At 46.4% G+C, this 20,572-nt stretch overlaps 1 protein-coding gene across 2 annotated transcripts in view; it reads right to left on the bottom strand.

Moving 5' to 3' along the window:
- Nucleotides 1-20,572, bottom strand: part of Kiaa2012 (KIAA2012 ortholog) — a 100,744-nt gene that overhangs the window by 22,841 nt on the left and 57,331 nt on the right. For both annotated transcript variants that reach the window (XM_087902236.1, XM_087902237.1), the window contains exons 13-14: nucleotides 8,784-8,921; nucleotides 1,465-1,537 (exon numbers count right to left, since the gene is read on the bottom strand). In XM_087902236.1, coding sequence (XP_087758362.1) covers nucleotides 1,465-1,537; nucleotides 8,784-8,921 — 211 coding nt within the window. The remainder of the gene's footprint in view (nucleotides 1-1,464; nucleotides 1,538-8,783; nucleotides 8,922-20,572) is intronic.

Raw genomic sequence — 20,572 nt, 5'->3', positions numbered from 1 at the left:
CGGGGGAGTGCTTACGCCATCCTGCAGACAAAGATGCCAGATATGCAGAGGTGAAGGTGGTTGGAACCACTCTACAGTTCAAGCTCAGTTCATTAGACCTGACGTTACCAACCTGGGTACCCGTGACTTTTAAAAGGGGGCCACGAAAACAAGCGCTCCAAAGTGCCTCAAATGGTTTCAGAGCCCAGGCTGGCGTTCAGCCCGCGTGCTCCCTCTGCTGGACACCTTTGTATAGCAACAGTAAGTTCTTCGCTTTTGTGTGGTTTGGAAACCTCCCTTAGAAAGAAAGGTGAGATAGACCTACACACGCGCGCGCGCGCGCGCACACACACACACACGTTTCCACTTCTGCAAGAAGAAACGAAGATTCCAGCGTGATGGCAACCGGCTTTAATACCAGCACTCCAGAGGCAGAGACAGGAGGATTTCTGTGAGTTCCAGGACGGCCAGAGTCACACAGTGAGATTGCCTCAAAACACACAAGCAAAACCAGAAAAAAACTAGAAGCGATAGGGACAGAGACCAATTCAGTTCCTGGAGGCCCAGTTGGCTGCAGTTTCAAGCAATGTGCCAAGGTGCCCTGCGAAAGACCTTAGAGTCTAACTGAGTCTCTGGAATAAGAACTATGATGTATGTCTCCAAACCCAGTGGTCCCGGGCTAAGTATTTCATAGAACCATTACCACCTGAACAAATGCAGGCTTGTTTTTAAGGAAGCCCCCATCAAGGCATTCTTTTTGTTTGTTTGTTTGAGAAAGGATTTCTGTGTAGCCCTGGTTGTCCTGGAACTCAGTAGGCCAGGTTGGTCTCAAATTCACAGAGATCTACTTAGGCATATCAAGGCATTCTTTTTCCTTCCTTCCTTCCTTCCTTCTTTCCTTCCTTCCTTCCTTCCTTCCTTCCTTCCTTCCTTCCTTCCTTCCTTCCTTCCTTCCTTCCTTTTGTTTTTGAGACAGGGTTTCTCTGAAGCTTTGGAGCCTCTCCTGGAACTAGCTCTTGCAGACCAGAACTCACAGAGAGAGATCCATCTGCCTCTGCCTCCCGAGTGCTAGGATTAAAGGTGTGCGTTACCACCGCCTAGCTCAAGGCATTCTAGGTTCTGTGTCCTTGCACGCACCCCTCTCTAGGCGTGGAACCCCAGGCCCCTCGCCCACATATCCACACCTCCGTGAAAGCAGGACAGAGAAATGGAGATGCTTGGGGTGGGAATGGGGAATGGGTTTTTTGTACATCCCGGAAGCCTCTATTCTTGGCATCTCTAGTAGGAAGGAGATGTCTAAATAATCCAGGAAGAGAAAGCCAGTCACCCACATTTGCTTGTGATAATAAGTGTGATTCCAAGTTCCAGGGCACAGTCTGAGGGGAAATGGTAAGATCATTCTTTGTTAATGGGTCTGGGCAGCACACAGTTCATCCTGGGCAATCCCAGCGATAGGATTGTACACCCAGCGTCAGCTGGCTCTACCTTGGCCGTCTTCGTCACTCCCTCTGTGGGGTCCTCCTGGTTCTTCGTTGGGGTCAGTTTCATCTCCATGTTCCTGTTGGGTTTACATACCACAAAAAATAATGAGACAAAATAAATGCAAACATCCCTCTGTCCACGCCCTCCAGGTAAAATGGACTAAAGTTTCCTTAGCTGTCCCCCAATGGCCTTTTCTTTTCTTAGTGGTGCTTAGTGGGGATGGTGATGATGATGAAGGCAATGATGAGGATTATTGATGTGGGATTTCCCTCTGTATGTTTGGAAACCATTAATGAATAAAGAAACTGCCTTGGCCTGTTGATAGGGCAGAACTTAGATAGGCAGGGAAGACAGAACTGAATGCTGGGAGAAAGAAGGGTGCAGCCAGAAAGATGCTATGGAGCCAGAGACAGATGCTGGAAAGTTTTACTTGGTAAGCCGCTGCCACGTGGCAATATGCAGATTAATAGAAATGGGTTAAATTAATGTAACAGTTAGCCAATAAGAAGCTAGAGCTAATGGGCCAAGCAGTGTTTTAATTAATACAGTTTCTGTGTGGTTATTTTGGGGCTGAGCAGCCGGGTGGCCGGGACAAACAAGTGGCCTCCCTCCTCCTACAGATTATAATTTTTAAAAATTTTCAAGACAGGGTTTCTTTGTGTAACTGTGGCTGTCCTGGAACTCACTCTGTAGACCAGGCTGGCGTGAAACTCGTAGAGATCCGCTTGCCTCTGCCACCCAAGTTCTGGGGTTAAAGGCATGCGCCTCCACTGCCTGGATGGGGTAGCACATTTTTAAGGTGTCTCGTTCCAGCGTGCAGCTGGATCAAGAACCCCTGTCCTCCTTTAGCAGTTGGAGGGCAGCTCCTTAACAACCCAGAAAAGCACAGCAGGCAGAGCTGGCAACCCAAATAGAGCCCCGTGCCGATGATGCAGCTGCTCCCGGATTTTGCACCCAGAATGGAATGAAATAGCCCACATGGCCTACCAACTGGAGACTAGTTAAGTGACTTATGGTGATTTAGGAAGAACAAGGGAACTCTCTGAGTTGACCCAGAACTCTATGAAATCTCAGAATAAGATCCTGAACAGTGTGTAGTAACAGACCAGTTTCCATGACAATCTACCCTTCTAGCTATGTTTGTATGTATTACATTCTACACTCAATGAGGGCACACGGGGCCAGGCATGGCGTACATGCCTGTAATCCAAGTACTCTGGGGGTGGAGCGAGTGTGTAACATCAGAAGGTCAACATTATCCTCAGTTACACAGTGAGAGCGGGGCCATGAGCCCCATCCACCCCCAATAAATAAAAATAAAAGGATTTCTGAGTGCATCTCAGATTCAAAACATGAACTGAAAACCAGAACTAATCCCGGTACCCAGGAGGTAAACAGAACAGCTCAGCCTCCCTGTGTTACTTCCGTCGCTATGACAAACGCCTGGGAGAGACAGTTTAAAGGGAGAAAATATCTGGTTTCATAGTTTCCGTGGAGTCAGTTCACTATGGCAGGAAGGCATGGAGACAGCACGCATCGTGGTGGCCGGGGAGTAGGCAGACAGCGTTCCTACACTCCCAGTGGCTCTCCCCTGTCCATGTTTAATTTCATCCTAGCCTCCAGCTTATGGGATGATGCCACCACATCCAGGCCTTCCCCACGTTAGTTAATCCTCCCTGGGAATGTCATCACAGACACGCCCAGAGGTGCCCTTTACTCATCTCCTGGGCATGCCACCCCGTCATGTTGGCATTCACCGCTTCAAGGGAGACCCTGTCTGAAAAAAATCCAAACCAAGAGCTGGGGGTGTAGCTCTGCGGTAGAGCACTTAACTAGCATGCAAGGTCCTGGGTTCAAATCCCCAGCACCACAAAGTCCAAACAGATAGCAACAAGACACTAAAATAAAATCAGTAAACTGAGTGATCAAATCACAAGTATCTTAAATGCTTGGAATTAGTAGTGTTTCAAGGTTTGCACACACACACACACAGACACACACATACACATACATACACAGAAACACACAAGACACAGAGACACATACACACAGAGACACAGACACACACAAGACACAGAGACACACACATACACACACATACATACAGACACACAGAGATATACACACATATACACAGACACACACACACATTTTAAATTTTGGAATATATACATACAAATGATGAAATATCATTCGGGAATGAAACTCAAATGCACACACAAAATTCACTTATGTTTCAGATACGTTTCACGCACACATCCTGAGGATAACTTTACACACCATTTTAGAAGTGCGTTTACATCGTGACCTATCCTATGAACTCAGACACAGAACTTTCCATATGTGGCACTCCTTTCATTATTCAAAGATTTTCTGATTTGGGAGCATTTCAGATGTCACAGTTTTGGGGTTATCGACACTCATCTTGTTGAGTGAGCAAAACAGATGAAGATTCAAACCCCAGCCCTGTAACTCTGTCTAAGCTGTTGGTTTGTCCTCTGGTCCTTCTGCAAATGACCTTTGCCTGCCGTGTGCCAAGGACCGTGTGAGGCACTGGGGACACAGAGTTGAAAGATCTATTTGCAGAAAGCTTGCTTTCCTGTAGCAAGACGACAAGAAACCTCACAGTTCTGAGACAGAGTGTAAATGTTGTGATAGGTCCAGGTTTCCTCGGAACCTCAAGGGAGGTGAAGCTAAATTAGGCTCAGTAGGGTCTGTTTACCAGTAGGCAGAGTATGAAGTCCTGCAGGAGCAGGAAGGCAGGGCAATTCCAAACAGAGCGAGCAGCGTGGGGTGGTGTGTGTGTGTGTGTGTGTGTGTGTGTGTGAGCGTGACGGCTGCAGTGGCAGACCGTGTAAACTGGACATAGACCACATTTGGTGCAATGCACGGGACAGTTTGGAGTTTCAGAAAAACCGAATGTTATACCTTTCTACTAGTAAAAGAAATACATCTTTGAAGATGGGAACTGCACAGTCAAAGTGCACATGGAAAGATTTTTTTTTCTTTTTAAAACAAATTGCTGACAGTACTGTGTTTAGAATGGGCAAGGACAGCCATGTGGAGTTCGAGGCCTGGGTGGAAGCCATTAGAGAAACGAACACTGTAAACTGCCAGGCAATTCTGGGCCTCTGTGTGAGGCAGTTCCCAGTGACTCACGGGTGGTGAAGCTAAAGCTTGCTCTCAAGTCCTAGACCAGAAACGACTTAACTCCCAAGCCTCAGTTTCTACAGCTGCCAGTGAGCCAGGCTCTGGTCAAGTGATCTGAAGCTCTCATTTGTCCTTGGAAAACCTCCACCAGCCTTAACCTCCACCCTCAAACGGGGCCCTCCATCTGGGCACGCTGCCTCTAGACCCACAGCAGGCTTCTCTAGGGCTTTACTGGGAAGAGGATACAGAAGGGAGAAGGGGAGCTTCTGTCTGTCTGTCTCCAACGGCCTAGATGACTTGTCATGGAACCTCAGGCCCTCCATGGGGGATGTGTGAGGGACAGCAATAATGGGTAAATACACAGAGAGCTGGACCCAGTGACGAACACTTGGAGTCCTGGCACTTCAGAGGTGGAGGCAGGAGGATCAGAAATTCAAGGGTATCAGCTACATAAGGGTAGTCCGCACTACAACAAAGACCTTATTGAAAACAGATGGTAGACGCTACATAGAGTTCCCTAAATGTTCAACTTGGAAGATAGATTTGGAAATTCTGTGTCACATGACATTTGATACCCCAAAGCAACAATTAATTCCTTAATTTTTTTCATTTATTCCATAGGTGTGTATGTATGTGTGTATATGTGTGGGCAGGAGAGATGGTTTAGTTGAAAACACTGTTAGCTTCCTTAGAGGACCCAGGTTCAATTCCTAGCTCCCACATGCCAGCTCACAGATGTCTGTTACCTCAGTTCTGGGGGACCAGACACCCTTACACAAACATACATGCGATCAAAATAATGTACATAAAATAAATTTTTTTAAAAAAGAAGAGGCCTGGAGAGATGGCTCAGGGTTAAGAGCACTGACTGCTCTTCCAGAGGTCCTGGGTTCAATTCCCAGCAACCACACGGTGGCTCACAACCATATGTAATGAGATCGGGCGCCCTCTTCTGGCCTGCAGGTGTACATGCAGGCAGAACACTGGGTACATAATGAAAGAGAAATGAAAACATGCTGGGCAGTAGTGGTGCACACTTTTAACCCCAGCACTCGGGAGGCAGAGACAGGTGAGTTCCAGCCAGCTGATATACAGAGTGAGTTCTGGAACAGCCAGGGCTCCACAGGAAAACCCTGTCTTGAAAAACCAAACAACAACCCCCAAAACCAAACAGATCCCTGCTCCTTCTCAGGCTCTGAGGCCAGAACAAAGACATGAATTAAATTCCTCACGGACACTGCGCAGAGAGACCTCGGTCAACATTGTGGGGCTTTTCATCGTAGCTCCCTGCATGTCGGCCATGCCCTGGGTTGTCTGTGAGCCTGGGTTTCTCCTGAGTGCAGGGGAATCTGAATTCTTGCTGGAAAGGCGGGTGGGGGAAAGTTTAAGCAAGTTTCAGCGTGTGAGGGACTCAGCCATAGCGGAGACCAGTGAGTATTTATTTCTTCCTCCCCTGGGCTGAGTCTGTTACAGACGTGAACATGTTTTCAAAACTGTTACTTTATACAATTCTCACCTCACTGCTGGGAAGCAGGTGAGAGGGGACTTTTTAATCATCTCTGTTTTGCAAAGAGGAAACGGTGTTCCCGAGGGTTCAAGGTCACTTGGAATCAGAGAAGACCTGGGGTTTGCCAACAACTACTGGCCTGACACCTTAATATTGCTTATGTCCTGCTTCATCTTGGCCTTGCTTTTCTCTTGAGAAGGCGACACTTGCCGCCCTAAATGTTTTTCCTGCCAATATTATCCAAACCCCATGCATTCCCTGCATCTTGAAACTGGCTTGCAGTCCTTCTGCCCTACCTATTTCTGCCAAGTTAACAAAGCGCACTTGGGACTAGACCTTACCTCATAGGTCAGCGGCTTCATCTTGTCTTAAGCCAGGCCTTATTTCCCTATTATCCCATTCCGTTCACAGAAACCCTCTCTGATGTGACCACGCAGGCGGTGGCAGGGATCCTCTGGATGGTGGGATGCACCTGTCTCTGTGAACAAAGCCTGGGACTCCAGAACAGATGTGGGCTGCTCTAACTGCAGGCATGGTTGGCTCCCTCCACTTTTAGCTTGAGAGTTCCATTAACTAATGCCTGCATCAGCTGTGGAGGTGAAGCTTACTGTCTATTCTTTCTGTCTTCTTGAGAGAGAGCAATCAGACTTTCAATCAGACTTTCAAAATTCCCCCGTTAGAGTTCTGTGCTTCTCAGTTGCTCCATAAACATGTTCTCCTCAGCAATACTAAGGAATGCCACATTAGACACATTACATATAATTAGTATTACACAAAATACTAAAGTCACCTCAGACATACTACATCTTTGCTCCTTTGTTTTGCTTAGTGTTTCCCCCTTGCACTAACCTGGCATGGAGCAGGGATCTTGGTCAATTTGTTTGTTTGTTTTTTCCCCTCTTGCACTGGAGATGGAACCTGGAAACTTGGAGCATGCTTGGCAAGTCCTTTCCAACTGAGCTGCGGCCCCAGCCCACCACAGTCTATTCTGTTCATGGATGTACCCCAGACACTCAGAAGGTGCCAAGCCCATAGCAGGCACTCAAAATATTAATCAAAAGATCAACTAAACAGCGATAATGATGATTCAGCCACTGTTTCGGAAGGAACCAGCCATACTTCTTTAAGGCAAAGACAATACTGATCCTAGGAAGGAAAGGGGCTGTTTCATCAACGTAAGCTAACAGCCTGGCAATCTCTTTCTCTCATTCTTATAGCAAACGTCTTTTGTTCTGCTGTTTAGAAATCAACATTCTGTCTTGTAAGACATGTTTCTTTTCTCCATGGTCTCGAACTGTGGATCCAGGCAGGACCAGTGGCTTCACTAGGGCATGTGACCTAAGTTGTGTCTTTCGGTTCTGAAATGACCCTAGGAGAAAAAGCCAGGAGCCATCTTGCCTCCACTAGAAAGAGCCCAGGAAAGTCGCAGAGATAAATAGATGCTGGGTAAACTTATAGAACTTATAGGTATTTTTTGTTTGTTTGTTTGTTTGTTTTTTGTTTTGTTTTGTTTTTTTTTGGTTTGCTTGGAAATGGGGTCTCCTACGGCCAAGAGTGGCCTCAAATTCCCTGTGTAGCTGAAACTGGTGTTGAATTCCTGATCCTTCTGCCTCTACTTCCTAACTCTTAAGATCCCAAGCACGTGAGCATCATTAGCTATCTGCATGACTCTCAGCCCAACTCCTACCTTGTAGAATGTGGAGCCCACAGAAGCATGGCCTGAGAACTCTGGATTAGATGAGGTTGGGACATCCACAGTTCCTGTCGGTCCTCACAACACTAGATAGCATTGCCATCATGAGTTCTCAAGTGTCTGTCCTCTCCTGTGTCTGTCTTTCCTAGAGACTTCTTATCAAGGGTCTAGGATGGTTTCCTCTAGGAAAGTACGCAGGATCTAAAGTCCCTCCGTGTCTATCATGGCTCCACTCCTGGGCAGTTTCTTTGACTTTGTGGCCATTTTTTCAGTTCAGCATACTCTGAAGAGGTCCAAAGAAGGGGTTGGGAAAAAGCCTTCGACCAAAGGGCTGTAGGATGAAAAGGGTGGGCCAGCTTGTGGAGCGCCCGCCGAGCCCCATCCATCGGCCGGGGCTGTGTTACATGCTGGTGTGGGAGGCGGTGTAGCAAAGGGTGGACCAATGACATCCTCACCTCAGGGGTGCTCTCAGTGCCCTTAACCAGAAGAGAAGCTGAGCTTGGGAGATCAGTGAGCCCTCGGAGAACAGAAAACAAGGGCTGATGTCCAGGAGAGAATCCACATCTAACCCCGAAATAATTAACTCAAGAATCAGCACTCTCAGGAATGTCGTTCTACCAAGTCATAGGGGCAAACAGTAGCAAGCAATTACGTTCGCTACCCTCAGGATGAAATGAATCCTATTTACCTGTTTTATGAGGCAGTTCAAAGTGACCCTTTTTCTCTCTGTTCCACTGTCCCCCACTACCTAAACCAGACACCCAGCTGGTTTGTCCCCGATGGCTGGCTGGGACGACGGTCCTAATTTGTTCTTCTTCCTTCATCTACTACAACCTGCCTATTTTCTGTCCCTTCTGATAAAGTGAACGCGCAGAGGGGTTTCTGAGCTGTTTTTGTAGCATGCAGAAGTGTATTAACTGGCGTTCCTGTGCCTGTGTCGATAAACCCCTTGTCTTCTCAGTGTGAGATCACCTTCAGGAACGGCGTCATGTCGATGTGCAGCTTCCGTGTGTAAAATTCTTTTTCGTTTGAACATATCAGCCCTTCATTTATACAGCTTTGAGGCTCTCCCATCTTCTGAGCTGCTGCCTCCAGGGACTGTGGGGCTCCCTACGAGAGAAGCAGAAAGCCCGATGTTCATAGGAATGATACACAGGGCAACAAGAGCCGATCCAACCCCCTAATATTGATAAAAAGCATTTTTCTCATCATGGCAAAACTAATAGCAATTCCTATTTTTATCGTTGATGACACAGGGAACACATATATGTCGAGAACAATTTGACTAGTTAATAGTATCCAGAGACATGGGAAAAGGGACCTTTCTGGTTGGTAATTATTCCATTCACTACCCACAGCGGCCCTGGGAGGCAGGTATTGCTGTCCCCCACTTCACAATCAGGAAACCAACTTGCCCAGAGCCATTTAGAAGAGGTAAGACCTCTGCCCAAGACAAGGCTCCTTTTTCCTTCCTTCTTTTTTTTTTTTTTTTTTTTTTGTGACAGTCTCTCACTGTGCAGCCCAAGCAGGCTCAGACTTAGGATTCTTTTGCTTTATCCTCCAAAAGTGTTGGGATCATAGGCCAGTGCTACCATAGGCTATTTTTTAAAAAATGCAATTTAAAAAAACAATCCCTATACCTTCTAGAGAGGTCATCAAATCTGTCTTGAGAAATATATGATTACGGCGAGATCATATGTATCTTTATTTGCAAACTGAGCTGCGTTTGATGTGTTGGGAAGAGTGATTTGAACAAATGTGACCGGGCGGGAAGGAAGAACCGTCAGAGAGACAGGAGTCTGGGAGGCCCCAGGGGCTCTATGATCTCTTGGGCCACACTCCTCTGTGGTCACCAAAATGAGCAAATGGTGCCACATTTCAGGGCACTCAAAGTTGGGTCTGAAGTTGCCTTGCAGCCTTTGCCTCCCACCGCAACCTGGGCGATCTTAGATGTGATATGAACAGGTTCTCATCTGCGTCCCATCCTCATGGCCTTTGGATGGAAGGACAGCCAACCACCTTAAAGCATTTATGAGGCCCTTCTTTCCTGATCCCTGTCTTTTTGGCTTCTTTTTGTCCTTTGATAAATAGTTATTGGGTGTCTTTTTCAAGCCCAGCAGAGTAGGGAGAAATGGTGCCCACTGAACTCTACTGAGAGGAAGAGGGAACCGAGAAGGAAACCATGCTTGAATGTGATTTATCCCGATCTGGGGAAAAAGCAGCAGATAGACATGGAGGAGAGGCCAAGGAGCTGGGCCGTCACTCTCCTGGAAGCACCCACTGCCCTTCTGATCTTCCTCATCTTCTGTGTCCCCTTGGCCTCCCAGAGGATCAGGCACTCCCAGTCATGACCTGCGGTGACGGTGGAGGCCGGGCGGTTTAGTCTGCACTAGCTGGCGTGAGCTGCCTTGTTCCCCCGTCCTAGCGATGCCCGGCTCAGAGACTGCAGATGTAAACGTGGTTGATCGCACTTGTTGAGAATAGCAGAGGCAGCTCAGCTCCCATCAGACAGGGAGGGCACAAGACGCACATTCACGGGAAGTGTGCCTTGACCTCCACAGACCTGACCTCCAAGAGGCGGCGCTGCTCCCTCGTTTGCAAAGAGAAAAGTTATTTATTCTGTTGGTTCTGGATTTGCGGGGGTCACGTACATTGATGTGCTATGAGATCACCCTGGGTGGGAATTTGATCAGTTCCATATTTTCTAGGAGACTAACTTTCAGATAGCCATCTCTCCAGGCAGCCATAAACCATCTCTCCCCATAACACTTATATTACTTGCAGGCATTCAGGAGGAATTAGCAGTTGGCGGGTCCCCACAAGTGGCCGTTATCCCAACCACATCCATCCCCTTTGTTTTGAAACGTGCCTAAAGATAAAGGTTTTTCTAGAAAAATACATTGTTTTTCTTGTCATTCCAGCTTCAACCCTAATCTCAGCCCGCTTAGCTTTACAAGCAGAAATTTCCTTTTCCCTCTTCCGATTCCAATGTAAGTTTTGACAGGACTCAAGCTGTCCAGCCTCATAGCCCTCATCCTCAGGATGGCTCTTCCACCGAGCCTTATCCTGCCCAGCCATTGGCCAGTCCACTTCTTTATTAAATCAATCACGGTAACAAATATTCACACGGTGTAAAGGAACTTCCCACACTTTGGGAATCACTGGATAGATGACAGAATTCAGACGACATGATCTGGGAGGAAGTTCTTCATCATCAACAAAGATTTTGGGTTGGGCTGGAGGACAAGGTCATGGCTAAGACCGGGTCCAATGGCTGGAATTACTTCAACCCCTGTGTGAAGCTCAGTTTGACTTGTTGAAATCCATACCCCTGGACTTATCTTTTCCTCTTTTTAAAAAAATATTTATTTATTTATTTATATGTATACAATATTCTTTCTGCGTGTATGTCTGCAGGCCAGAAGAGGGCACCAGACCTTATTGCAGATGGCTATGAGCCACCATGTGATTGCTGGGAATTGAACTCAGGACCTTTAAAAGAGCAGTTAGTGCTCTTAACCGCTGAGCCATCTCTCCAGCCCCCTTGTCTTTTCCTCTTAACAATTCTCTTGACCATTCTGCTCATCTCCCTGACATTTAGGAGCCATCAGTTGTAGCCTGATGGAATGCTTTAAGAGAAGTAGTGCTTATGATGATGATGATGATGATGATGATGGTCAAGCAGTTCTGCAAATGGATGAGAGCAGAAGAGAGACCTAGAGCTGGGAGCCATGGTGATTAAACAGGTAAAGAGAGTACAGGAGAAAGATGTCAGAGAGTTAGAAGCAGAAAAGCAGGCCCTGTGCTTGGGTGGTTTGCCTGTTCATTAAACAGGTATTTATTGTGGCTACCGTGTGCCAGACAAGCTAGTATGGGTCAGCGGGTGATTTCTGATGGTGACTCATCTATGAAGATATGGTAATAGTGATAGACGGGGAACTGATGTGGACGGTTGGCGGGACGCCTCGGGGCAGTCAGGGCGAACCTCCATAGGTATGTATCTCTGTGATCTGATTATTTTGGAGGTCCAACACATGCAGGGGCTGTTTGAAAAGGAAAGTAGAGGACTGGAGAGATGGCTCGGAGGTTAAGAGCACTGGCTGCTCTTCCAGAGGTTCTGAGTTCAATTCCCAGCAGCCATATGGTGGCTCACAACCATCTGGAATGAGATCTGATGCCTTCTTCTGGCCTGCAGTCATACATGCAGGCAGAACACTATATACATAATATATATTTTTAAAAAAAGAAAAGGAAAGGAGAGTAGAGTTCTTGATTTCTAGGCCCACTCCGCACCAGCCACCCGGGCCCCATCCTGACCTTGCGAGCTCCCCTTTGTGTCTGCAGGGTGGAGCAATCAAAACTGACCCACGCAGCTCTGGGGTGTGTTGAGAACTGAGACAGCAGCCAAAAGAGTAACCCAAGGTCAAGGTCTTGAAAAGGGGAAGAAGAAGGAGAAAACCCAGGGCTAACTGGAAGGCAGGGAAAGGGGGTAGGGGGGTGCAGGCTGGAAGGAAGCGGAGGCCTGAAGCTGTTTTATCACGTGCACACTTTGGTGGAAATGGTTTAAAACGGATGGAAAGGTGACCTATTTCAGAGGAGATCGAAATTCGTCCAGCCCCCTTCCCTCTGTCTACTGTAAATATTTTGCTATTTTTAGGTTCTGCTAAAAACACCTGGGAGCCTTTCTCTTCAGTAAACGAAACACTAAAGACGAGCGAGCGAGTTAATGTGATAAAGCTGATTTGAATTGCACAGAAGGCATTGCGCAAAGTGCTTGGCATTTAAACAGTTATCTGACATTTAAAAGGAGAGGGCTGTTAATGAATTCAAGAGCTAATCTTATGCTCTGACGGAGCGAGTCACGGAAAATCCAGGGTTATTATCTTGCTGTAAACATAATGCGATTTCAGTTGAGCCATCAACGGAAGGGAGCCATTGGCTGCATACAGAAATCCGTAGGAACATACATGAGCCAGACTGAAAGGGGATGCCTGTTAAAATTAAGTAAATGGCTTATCATTGCCTTTCATACTCTTGGATTGTAATATCTGAACCATAGACTCGAGGAGAACTGCCCACTAGTCATTTTCCCTCCTCCCTTGAGATTTCTTAAAGCCTCGCGCGCTCCTCTACAGACAGACCTTGGGATAGCTCACTTTAAAATGAGACTCGGAACCCAACCGGCTACATCTCCACCCATGAATCCCGCAGAGTCATCCAAGACAAGGATCTGTCCCATAGGTGTCCCGCGGGGCCTCCTCCTGATGTCTCCCACTCCTTTCTAATTGGGGTTCCCCATCTTTGTAGCTGCCGCTTAATGGCTCCAACAGGAGCTCCCGTCCCTCATTAAGTAGGCTGCAACACTCTGGCCGTCTAACCGCCTCACCTCCCACGCAGCTCACACCTTCCCTCTGCCTGAGAGCCAGCTGCCAAAAGTCTCTGGGAACCTGTGGGCAAGCCAAGCTGTGGGGAAGGAAACAGGAGGAGGGAGAGAGGGCCCGGGTAGCCAAGATTTGCACACACCCCACCATTATCTCAATGCACGGGAGGAGGGAGCAGAGCCGTGGAGATGCCTTTGTTGAAACCCCTGTGAAGTCCTTGAAGCTGTTACATCAAACCTCTGTGCACACAGGGCATTTGTCCCCTCCTGTGAGCAAACTAAAGGGAGAGTCCTGAGCACCAGACCCCCTCCATGGCCTTACTCTTCTATTCTTGGGAGCTTTGAACCCTGGTGCGGAAGGGAGATATGAGAAACTTATTCTCTAGGTATAAAGGAGAAGGGGGGCTGGGATTTGAACTCCCCCTCCCCACAACCAAATCCTGAAAATGGGAGCTTCTGGAAGGGAGCTTCACAAGTTCCGAGTTTCGCCATCTAGTTACTTCTTCCCTTGGCAGCCTAGGGCACTAAAATGCAGTAGTATTGGGAACAGGGGTGGGGTTGGGTTGCACATGGAACTCTGGGGGCTCCTGGTGACCTGGCTTCTCTAAAAGGGTGACCTCTGAGGGCCAGAGTCACTGCAGACACTGCTACCTGTTTCCTACCCAGCCATCCTTGAGCGCAGACCTTTTCTGTGTTCAGGTCTCCCTTGCCTGGGAGAGAAGGTGCATTCTAGTGCACAGAAGGCCACAAAGGACCAGGAACAGTAGTTCTCAACCTTCCTAATGTTGTGTGTGACTTTTTAACACAGTTCCTCATGTGGTGGTGACCCCCAGCCATAACGTTGCTATTTCATAACTGTGAACTTGCTACTGTTATGAATGGCAACAATGTAATAATCCTAACAATGTATAAATATAAACAACTCTGTTTTCCAATCGCCTTAGTTGACCCCTGTGAAAAGGTTGCTTGACTCCCTAAAGGGGTCAGGACCCACAGGTTGAGAACAGCTGACCAGGAAGCCTCCTAGGGGACAAAAGGCCTGCAACCTACATCATGTTTCCATGCACTGCCAGCATCCTCGTTGGTTCCGTGGTTTCATCCCAGTCTGCCACCTGAGCTACCTTCCTGCCTTTTATGTTTGCCAGGAAGTGCAGGCTACATGTGCCGAGTGGGTCTTTTCAGGAACAGTGGGAATGGTGGAGACAGTTTGACTTTTAGGCATCAAAGAGTTTCCTTGTTCTCCTCCTGTTAAAAATTTTGGTCTCCATCACCCTCCCCTCCTTTTTTATTTTATTTTATTTTATTTTTTTTAATTTGAGATGGGGTCTCCTGTATCTCAGGCTGTCTTTGAATACCCTTCACAGCTGAGGATGAACTTGAACCTGATCCTCTATTTTCTGAGCCAGGATTAAAGGTGGGTGCCACCAAGCCGGGTCCTGCGGTGGTAAGGACCGAACCCAGGCTTCCAGGCACACCGGCCAAGCAAGAGCTCTGCCAACGGAGCTATACCTCAAGTCCTTCAACTACTTTTTCCTATCTCAAGTTCATAAAAGTTGTTGGCATTCTCCTCAGTGTTTATCAAATTAGCCCGTTAGCCCCTAAGTCCTGCTCTAAGAAAAGAAATCCAGCAATTCTTGTCCTCCTCTTGGTGAGGGCTAGTTTGGTGATTTTAGCCACTAGTTTGGTGATTTTTGCTGAGTCACTGAGCTTTTTTGGCCTCAGTTTCTCTATCTACAAAAAAAGTGCTCACTTCATTGTTCTCAAGGAGATTTTTGAGTCACGAAACTCAGGGCACTTTATCTCCAGGGCTTCTGTTATCTGAAAATAAATCTTATCCAGGAATTCTAATTGATATTGTCCTCAATTTAATTAAGTGCTTTTGTTGACACAACACAATTGTTGTTTATCTAGCTTAGCTGGAGCTGGAGGAGAAAACTTTTGAGCCAAAAGAGAAATCTGCTCAACCCCTAGGGAGGTTGGAGCCCAGTGTTTTCCATGAGGGGGTGTTGAGCTGGGCTTAAGACTGAACCTCCTCTGTGCTTTGGTGATACACCTGCCTTGGATAGGAGATGGGAAGATGGGGGGTGAGGGGTGGAAACAGCTCCTCCCCCAAATTTCCTCCTAATTAGGGCTTCCATCCCCCACCCCCGTTTTGTTGGTGTGACTTTTCCAGTCTAACAGCCAGGGAACCTCAACTTGATTCCACTATAAAAGGGTCATTTTAAATCAGTCACTAGAGAAACAAGTTGCTTGTGGTGCTTGGATTCCTAGATTGGGCCATAAATGCTTGTCAACCCCATAATTTAGAGAGACTGTGAAGCTGAACTGGCCCCAGTGGTGCTGGGAGAGAAGAGGGTTGGAGGAAGAAAATCAAAAATGTCCTCTTCTCTCTCCTGCCTCCTCTCCTCCTCTGGGTCCTTTTGTCCCCTAACCTCTAAATTTCCCCAGCACCATTAGCTGTGGAGTGGGGAGCCCACTGTGTTCCTAGCCCCCCAATTCAATGCTTCCCTCCTCCTCATATAAGCTCCAGGTCCTGTCTGATAACAGCGGGAATAAGAGAGCAGGGATTTTTCACTGAGACGCCTCCTGTGTCTGGCATTGTGCAAGCCCCTTGTGAAGCTGCTTCCCTTACTCCTTGCCAGGACGCCATAGGGGAAATGCTCTCCCTCACACAGGAGGAGATGGAGTCTCCGGTTAAGTAACCTGCCTCAGACCACAGAGGCAGGAAGCGAGAAGATGGGATCTAAATGTGCTTTTATGGGATCCCCAATCTTCGGCTAGGCCTCTTTGGAGGTGCAGGTCATGGGTAAGGGTGACCCTGGTGGTCCTGACATTCTCATGTGTAAAATGGAGGCCATAACTATACCCATAATTGAGCTGTTATAAAGGTTGGGAAAGATAATCCCGAGCCTTTGTATAAAACCCCCAAACCATCAGCTTCTATTACCTACTATTCAGAAAGACTCTCTAAAGATAATGGAGAAAATTGTTCATATTTGTGGGGATTCACTGTTTTATTCCCTTTACTTTTACATACATTTGAAATTGTCCACGCTAAGAAGAAAACAGAAGGAGACCTTAACTAGGCAGGTGTTGTATGTCACCAGCAACCAAGACATCAGTACATGCAGACTTATTGGAATAAAGATAGCCACATAAATCCGACATATAAAACTTTAGTTTTGTAATAAAAAATAAACCCTTCTAGGAACTCGTCCTTGAATTGTCTAGGGAGTTTGGGAATGGCCAGATTTGGGCCAGAAAGGAAGTTTGCTCTAGGTCTTCAGAAATCCTTTGAATCCAGTTTCACCACCAGAGAGAAATTTATAAAAAATGAGAGGAGGTGGTGGGGAGGGCAGAGGGAGGGGGAAGAGGTGCATGTTTGCAGGAAAGGGGGCCCGGAACAGTTGCCTCTAAGAGGAAATAAAGGTGATTGTTGGCACCGATGCTGGAACCCATCTCACACCCTCACAGGATCTCTAAGGAGAGTGCCAAGTGACATCTCCAAATGAACACACGACTAGAGCTTTTCCAGGGAGCAGAAAAACCAGTCCAAACGGCCGCCAGCATTCAGCGGTGCTGAAGCCTGCAGGAGGTGAGGGAGAATGTCGACTCAACCTCGTTATCGTTACCGTGGTGGTAAAACATGACCACTGTTGACTCAACCTCGTTATTGTTACCATGGTGGTAAAACATGACCACCTCAGTATCATCCTCCAAGGACTGCGGGCTTTTCCCATGAATTATGTATTTCTACGGGCTGTGAGTTTTCCGTGACACAGAATTTTCCATGCCAATGAGGTATTTTGTTTGTCAGTTTCTTCCGGTGGCTTTCATGTTAGACACCAGAATACTAAGATAAATTAGGTGACACAAGGAAAAACAATCTGCCTTTAAAGCTTGGAAGCTTAGCTAAGAAGTTAAATGGAAGACAAGGTATGGTATGGCTTAGCTGGATGGGTAAAAAGCTTACCTTTAAACTTTTGTACTGTAGTGGAAATAATCTTTTTGTACACTGTGAAGATGTGTCTTTGCAAAGGTGCCTTCTGATTGGTTTAATAAGGAGCTGAATGTCCAATAGCTAGGCAGGAGAGGCTAGGCGGGACTTCCGGGGGGAAAAAGAGAGGAGAGGAGATGAATCTAGACAGGAGATGCCAAAGAACAAGAAGAGGAAACAGGAGGTACAGAGGGAAGAGAGGTAAAAAGCCAAGAGACAAAACATAGATTAATATAAATGTGTTAATTTAAGTTGTAAGAGCTAGTGGGACAAGTTTAAACTATAGGCCAAACTTTCATAATTAATAAGCCTCTGAATCATTTTTTTTTTGAGCTGGTGACCCAAAGAAAAACCTGTCTACATTCTACAAAACACAGTGTGTCTACAGGTACATATACGCGTTTATTGTCTGGAAGGAGAAAGGCTGATAGGAGCTTCAAACATCCCTTGTGAAACAGGTGAGGGCTATACACAGGCTTATTCGACCTGAATCCTGTCATAGTCAGAATGACAGGCCACCTTTTGAAACCCCAAAATGATAAACTTAAGACAGTAATGTTGGGGGTCTTCCCTGGAGTGGCCCTCTCCAGACCCTGCCTGAAGAAAGCCCGCCTTGCAGAGGCTCTACCTTTGAAGGGTATTTAAGGTCTGGCCCATAGATCTCTCTTCGTGGTTTCCCCTCATATCTTCTCCTCTTTCTTGGGACCACCCGGGAATATTTTGCTCAGATTAAACCTGGATTTATTAATTTGGTCTGATCTGATTTATTGCATCAGCGGAGTTACTCGCTACTGGGGGATTTTTTACTGTAAGATTAAATACGAATTACGCTACAGTAAGCTCACCAAAACCTAAACTAGTTAGGATAGGTGGAAATAGAAAGGACCTAAGGAAAAGGGACATCCTTCCAGCGTAACAGAACTTTTAGGAAATTGCCAAAGTTCTGATCTTCAAAGTGACAACAGCAAAAGCCTAAACCAAAACGCCCAAGAAGCAGCACGTTATAGAGCATGCTTGCCCTTTCTTTCTAAGCTGGAGTTGATTTGAACAAAGGAAATTGACTAAGGGTAAAACAGGTGAGGCTTGCTTTATTTTATTTATTTTTGTTGTCTTTTTTTCTGGAGGCGGGTTCTCTCGACTTAGCTCTGACTGTCCTGAAACTCACTATGTAGACCAGGCTGGCCTTGAACTCACAAAGAACCACCTGCTTCTGCCTCAGGAGTGCTGGGATTAAAGGTGTGCATCACTATGCCTGGCTGCTTTATTAACAAAGGGGTGCGGTTATTCTTGGGAAAATCTAACGGTAGAGTTTGTTGTTTGATTCTCTACTGGCGACCTCTCTGGCCTCACAGTTCTGCAAAGGAGAGCCCCTCATGTCCCAGTGACAGAGTCAGGACTGAGTGGATAAGAGAAGTTCATACTTGAGATGCAAGTTTGAGAGTAAGACACAAATTTTTTGACTCTGAGTCTTAGATAAAATGTTGAAAAAGAATTGAGGTCTAGCCAGCGGGGGTGCACACACCTTTAATCGCAGCACTCAGGAGGCAGAGGCAGGTGGATCTCAATGAGTTAGAGGATAGCCTGATCTACAAAAGTGAGTTCCAGAACAGCCAGGGCTGTTACACAGAGAAACCCTGTCTTGAAAAACCAAACAACAACAACAACAACAACAACAACAAAAGCCCAATAAACAAAAAGAGAGTTGAAGTCTTTTAAAAGTAAATTTGATAGGCCCTATTCAACAACCAAATACAAGTCTGATTAATGTTAAATTTGCTAAAGGAGAGTTTTAAGAAATGATGGTCCTAGTTGGGTGTTGGTGGTGCACGCCTTTAACCTCAGCACTTGGGAGGCAGAGGCAGGAGGATCTTTGGGTTCAAGGCCAGCCTGGTCTACAGAGTGAGTTCCAGGACATCAAGGGCTACACAGAGAAACCCTGTCTTGAAAAACAACAACAAAAAATTAGGGTGCTTTTTAGCTTGCTGGGCATTGTGACTCCCGGGTCATTTTAGCTACCGCTGGATATAATGTGCACTTTAAAAACTACTTATTTAGCTGGGGACAGTGGTACATGCTTCTAATCCCAATACTTTGGAGGCAAAGGTAGGTGGATATTTGTGAATGGGAGGCCAGCCTGGTGGCCTGCATAGTGAGATCCTCTCAAAAAACAAAAACAGGAAAAAACTTATTTACTTATTTTTTTCCCCCTTGGGTTTTGGTTTTTGCTTTTTTTCCAGACAAGATGCTCAGTCTGGTTCAGTCTGGTTCTGAAGATTACAAGAGCATGTCACCATGTTCATCTCGAACATGAACAAACTCTTTATAATCTTCCTTTCCTTTATAATAGAAAGAATGAAGAAGAAAAACAATAACCTCAGGAAAATGAAGTAAGGTTTGAACCTAGCACACTCTAATTTCTAGCTAGCCTTGTTGTGTGTACTGTTTTCAAGTCTTTCTCTTATGGATGCCTGAGAACAAAACAGAAAAAGCAACAACCATAGATGCATTCATGATTGGCTTATGATTTTGATTTGCACTTTCAAAACATTCAATCAAGGTGGGTATGATGTTTTGAAAGAAAATGGACCCCAAAGGGATTGGCACTATTAGGAGGTGTGGTCTTGTTGAGGAAGTGCGTCACTGTGGGGGCGGGCTTTGAGGTTTTCTATGCTCAGGCTACTCTCAGTGTTACAGACTACTTCCTGTTAGCTGTAAGATGTAGGACTCTCAGCTGCTTCTCCAGCACCATGTCTGCCTGCCTGCCTTCATGTCCCACCATAATGATAATGGACTGAACCTCTGAACTGTAAGTGAGCTCCAATTAAACGTTTTCCTTTATAAGAGTGGTGGGGTCATGGTGTCTCTTCACAGCAACAGAAACCCCAACTAAAACAGCAGGCAGGCGTGGTACCCATAATCTCAGTGAGGCAGGAGGATGGCCAGCCTAGGGTACATAGTAAGATTTTGTCTCAAAAAACCAAATAACAACAGAAAAGAAAAGAGAAAGGAATAAAAAGGAAAAAAAAAGAGGAAAGCTGGGCTCAGTTGCTCCCCAGGAAACACTCAGCAACATGTGGAAACATTTTGGCTATCACAACAATGTATCTAGCGAGTGGAAGTCAGGGGTGCTGAGCAATGCCCAGGCTGGCTCCTCCTCCCCAGGGCCTGCTCCAACCTTAGGATTGCCCAGGAATAAATCAAAGATTCTAGGAAGATCACATATCTCGATTATGTCCAGGATGATCTTGGCTGTCCGAGTCCTTTACCTCACCGAGGATAGACAAGTACTATATCTATCCAAGTTAATAAAATTATTAAATTTTTTTTCTTTTTAATTTTAGCTTCTCCTCTTACTACATGGGTGTATTGAATTCTCCTTCTGGA

The sequence above is a fragment of the Myodes glareolus genome, chromosome 27 (genome assembly GCF_982192425.1).
Source record: "Myodes glareolus chromosome 27, mMyoGla1.1, whole genome shotgun sequence".
In the NCBI taxonomy this organism is placed as follows: domain Eukaryota; kingdom Metazoa; phylum Chordata; class Mammalia; order Rodentia; family Cricetidae; genus Myodes; species Myodes glareolus.
This window is presented reverse-complemented; position numbering and strand designations above follow the sequence as displayed.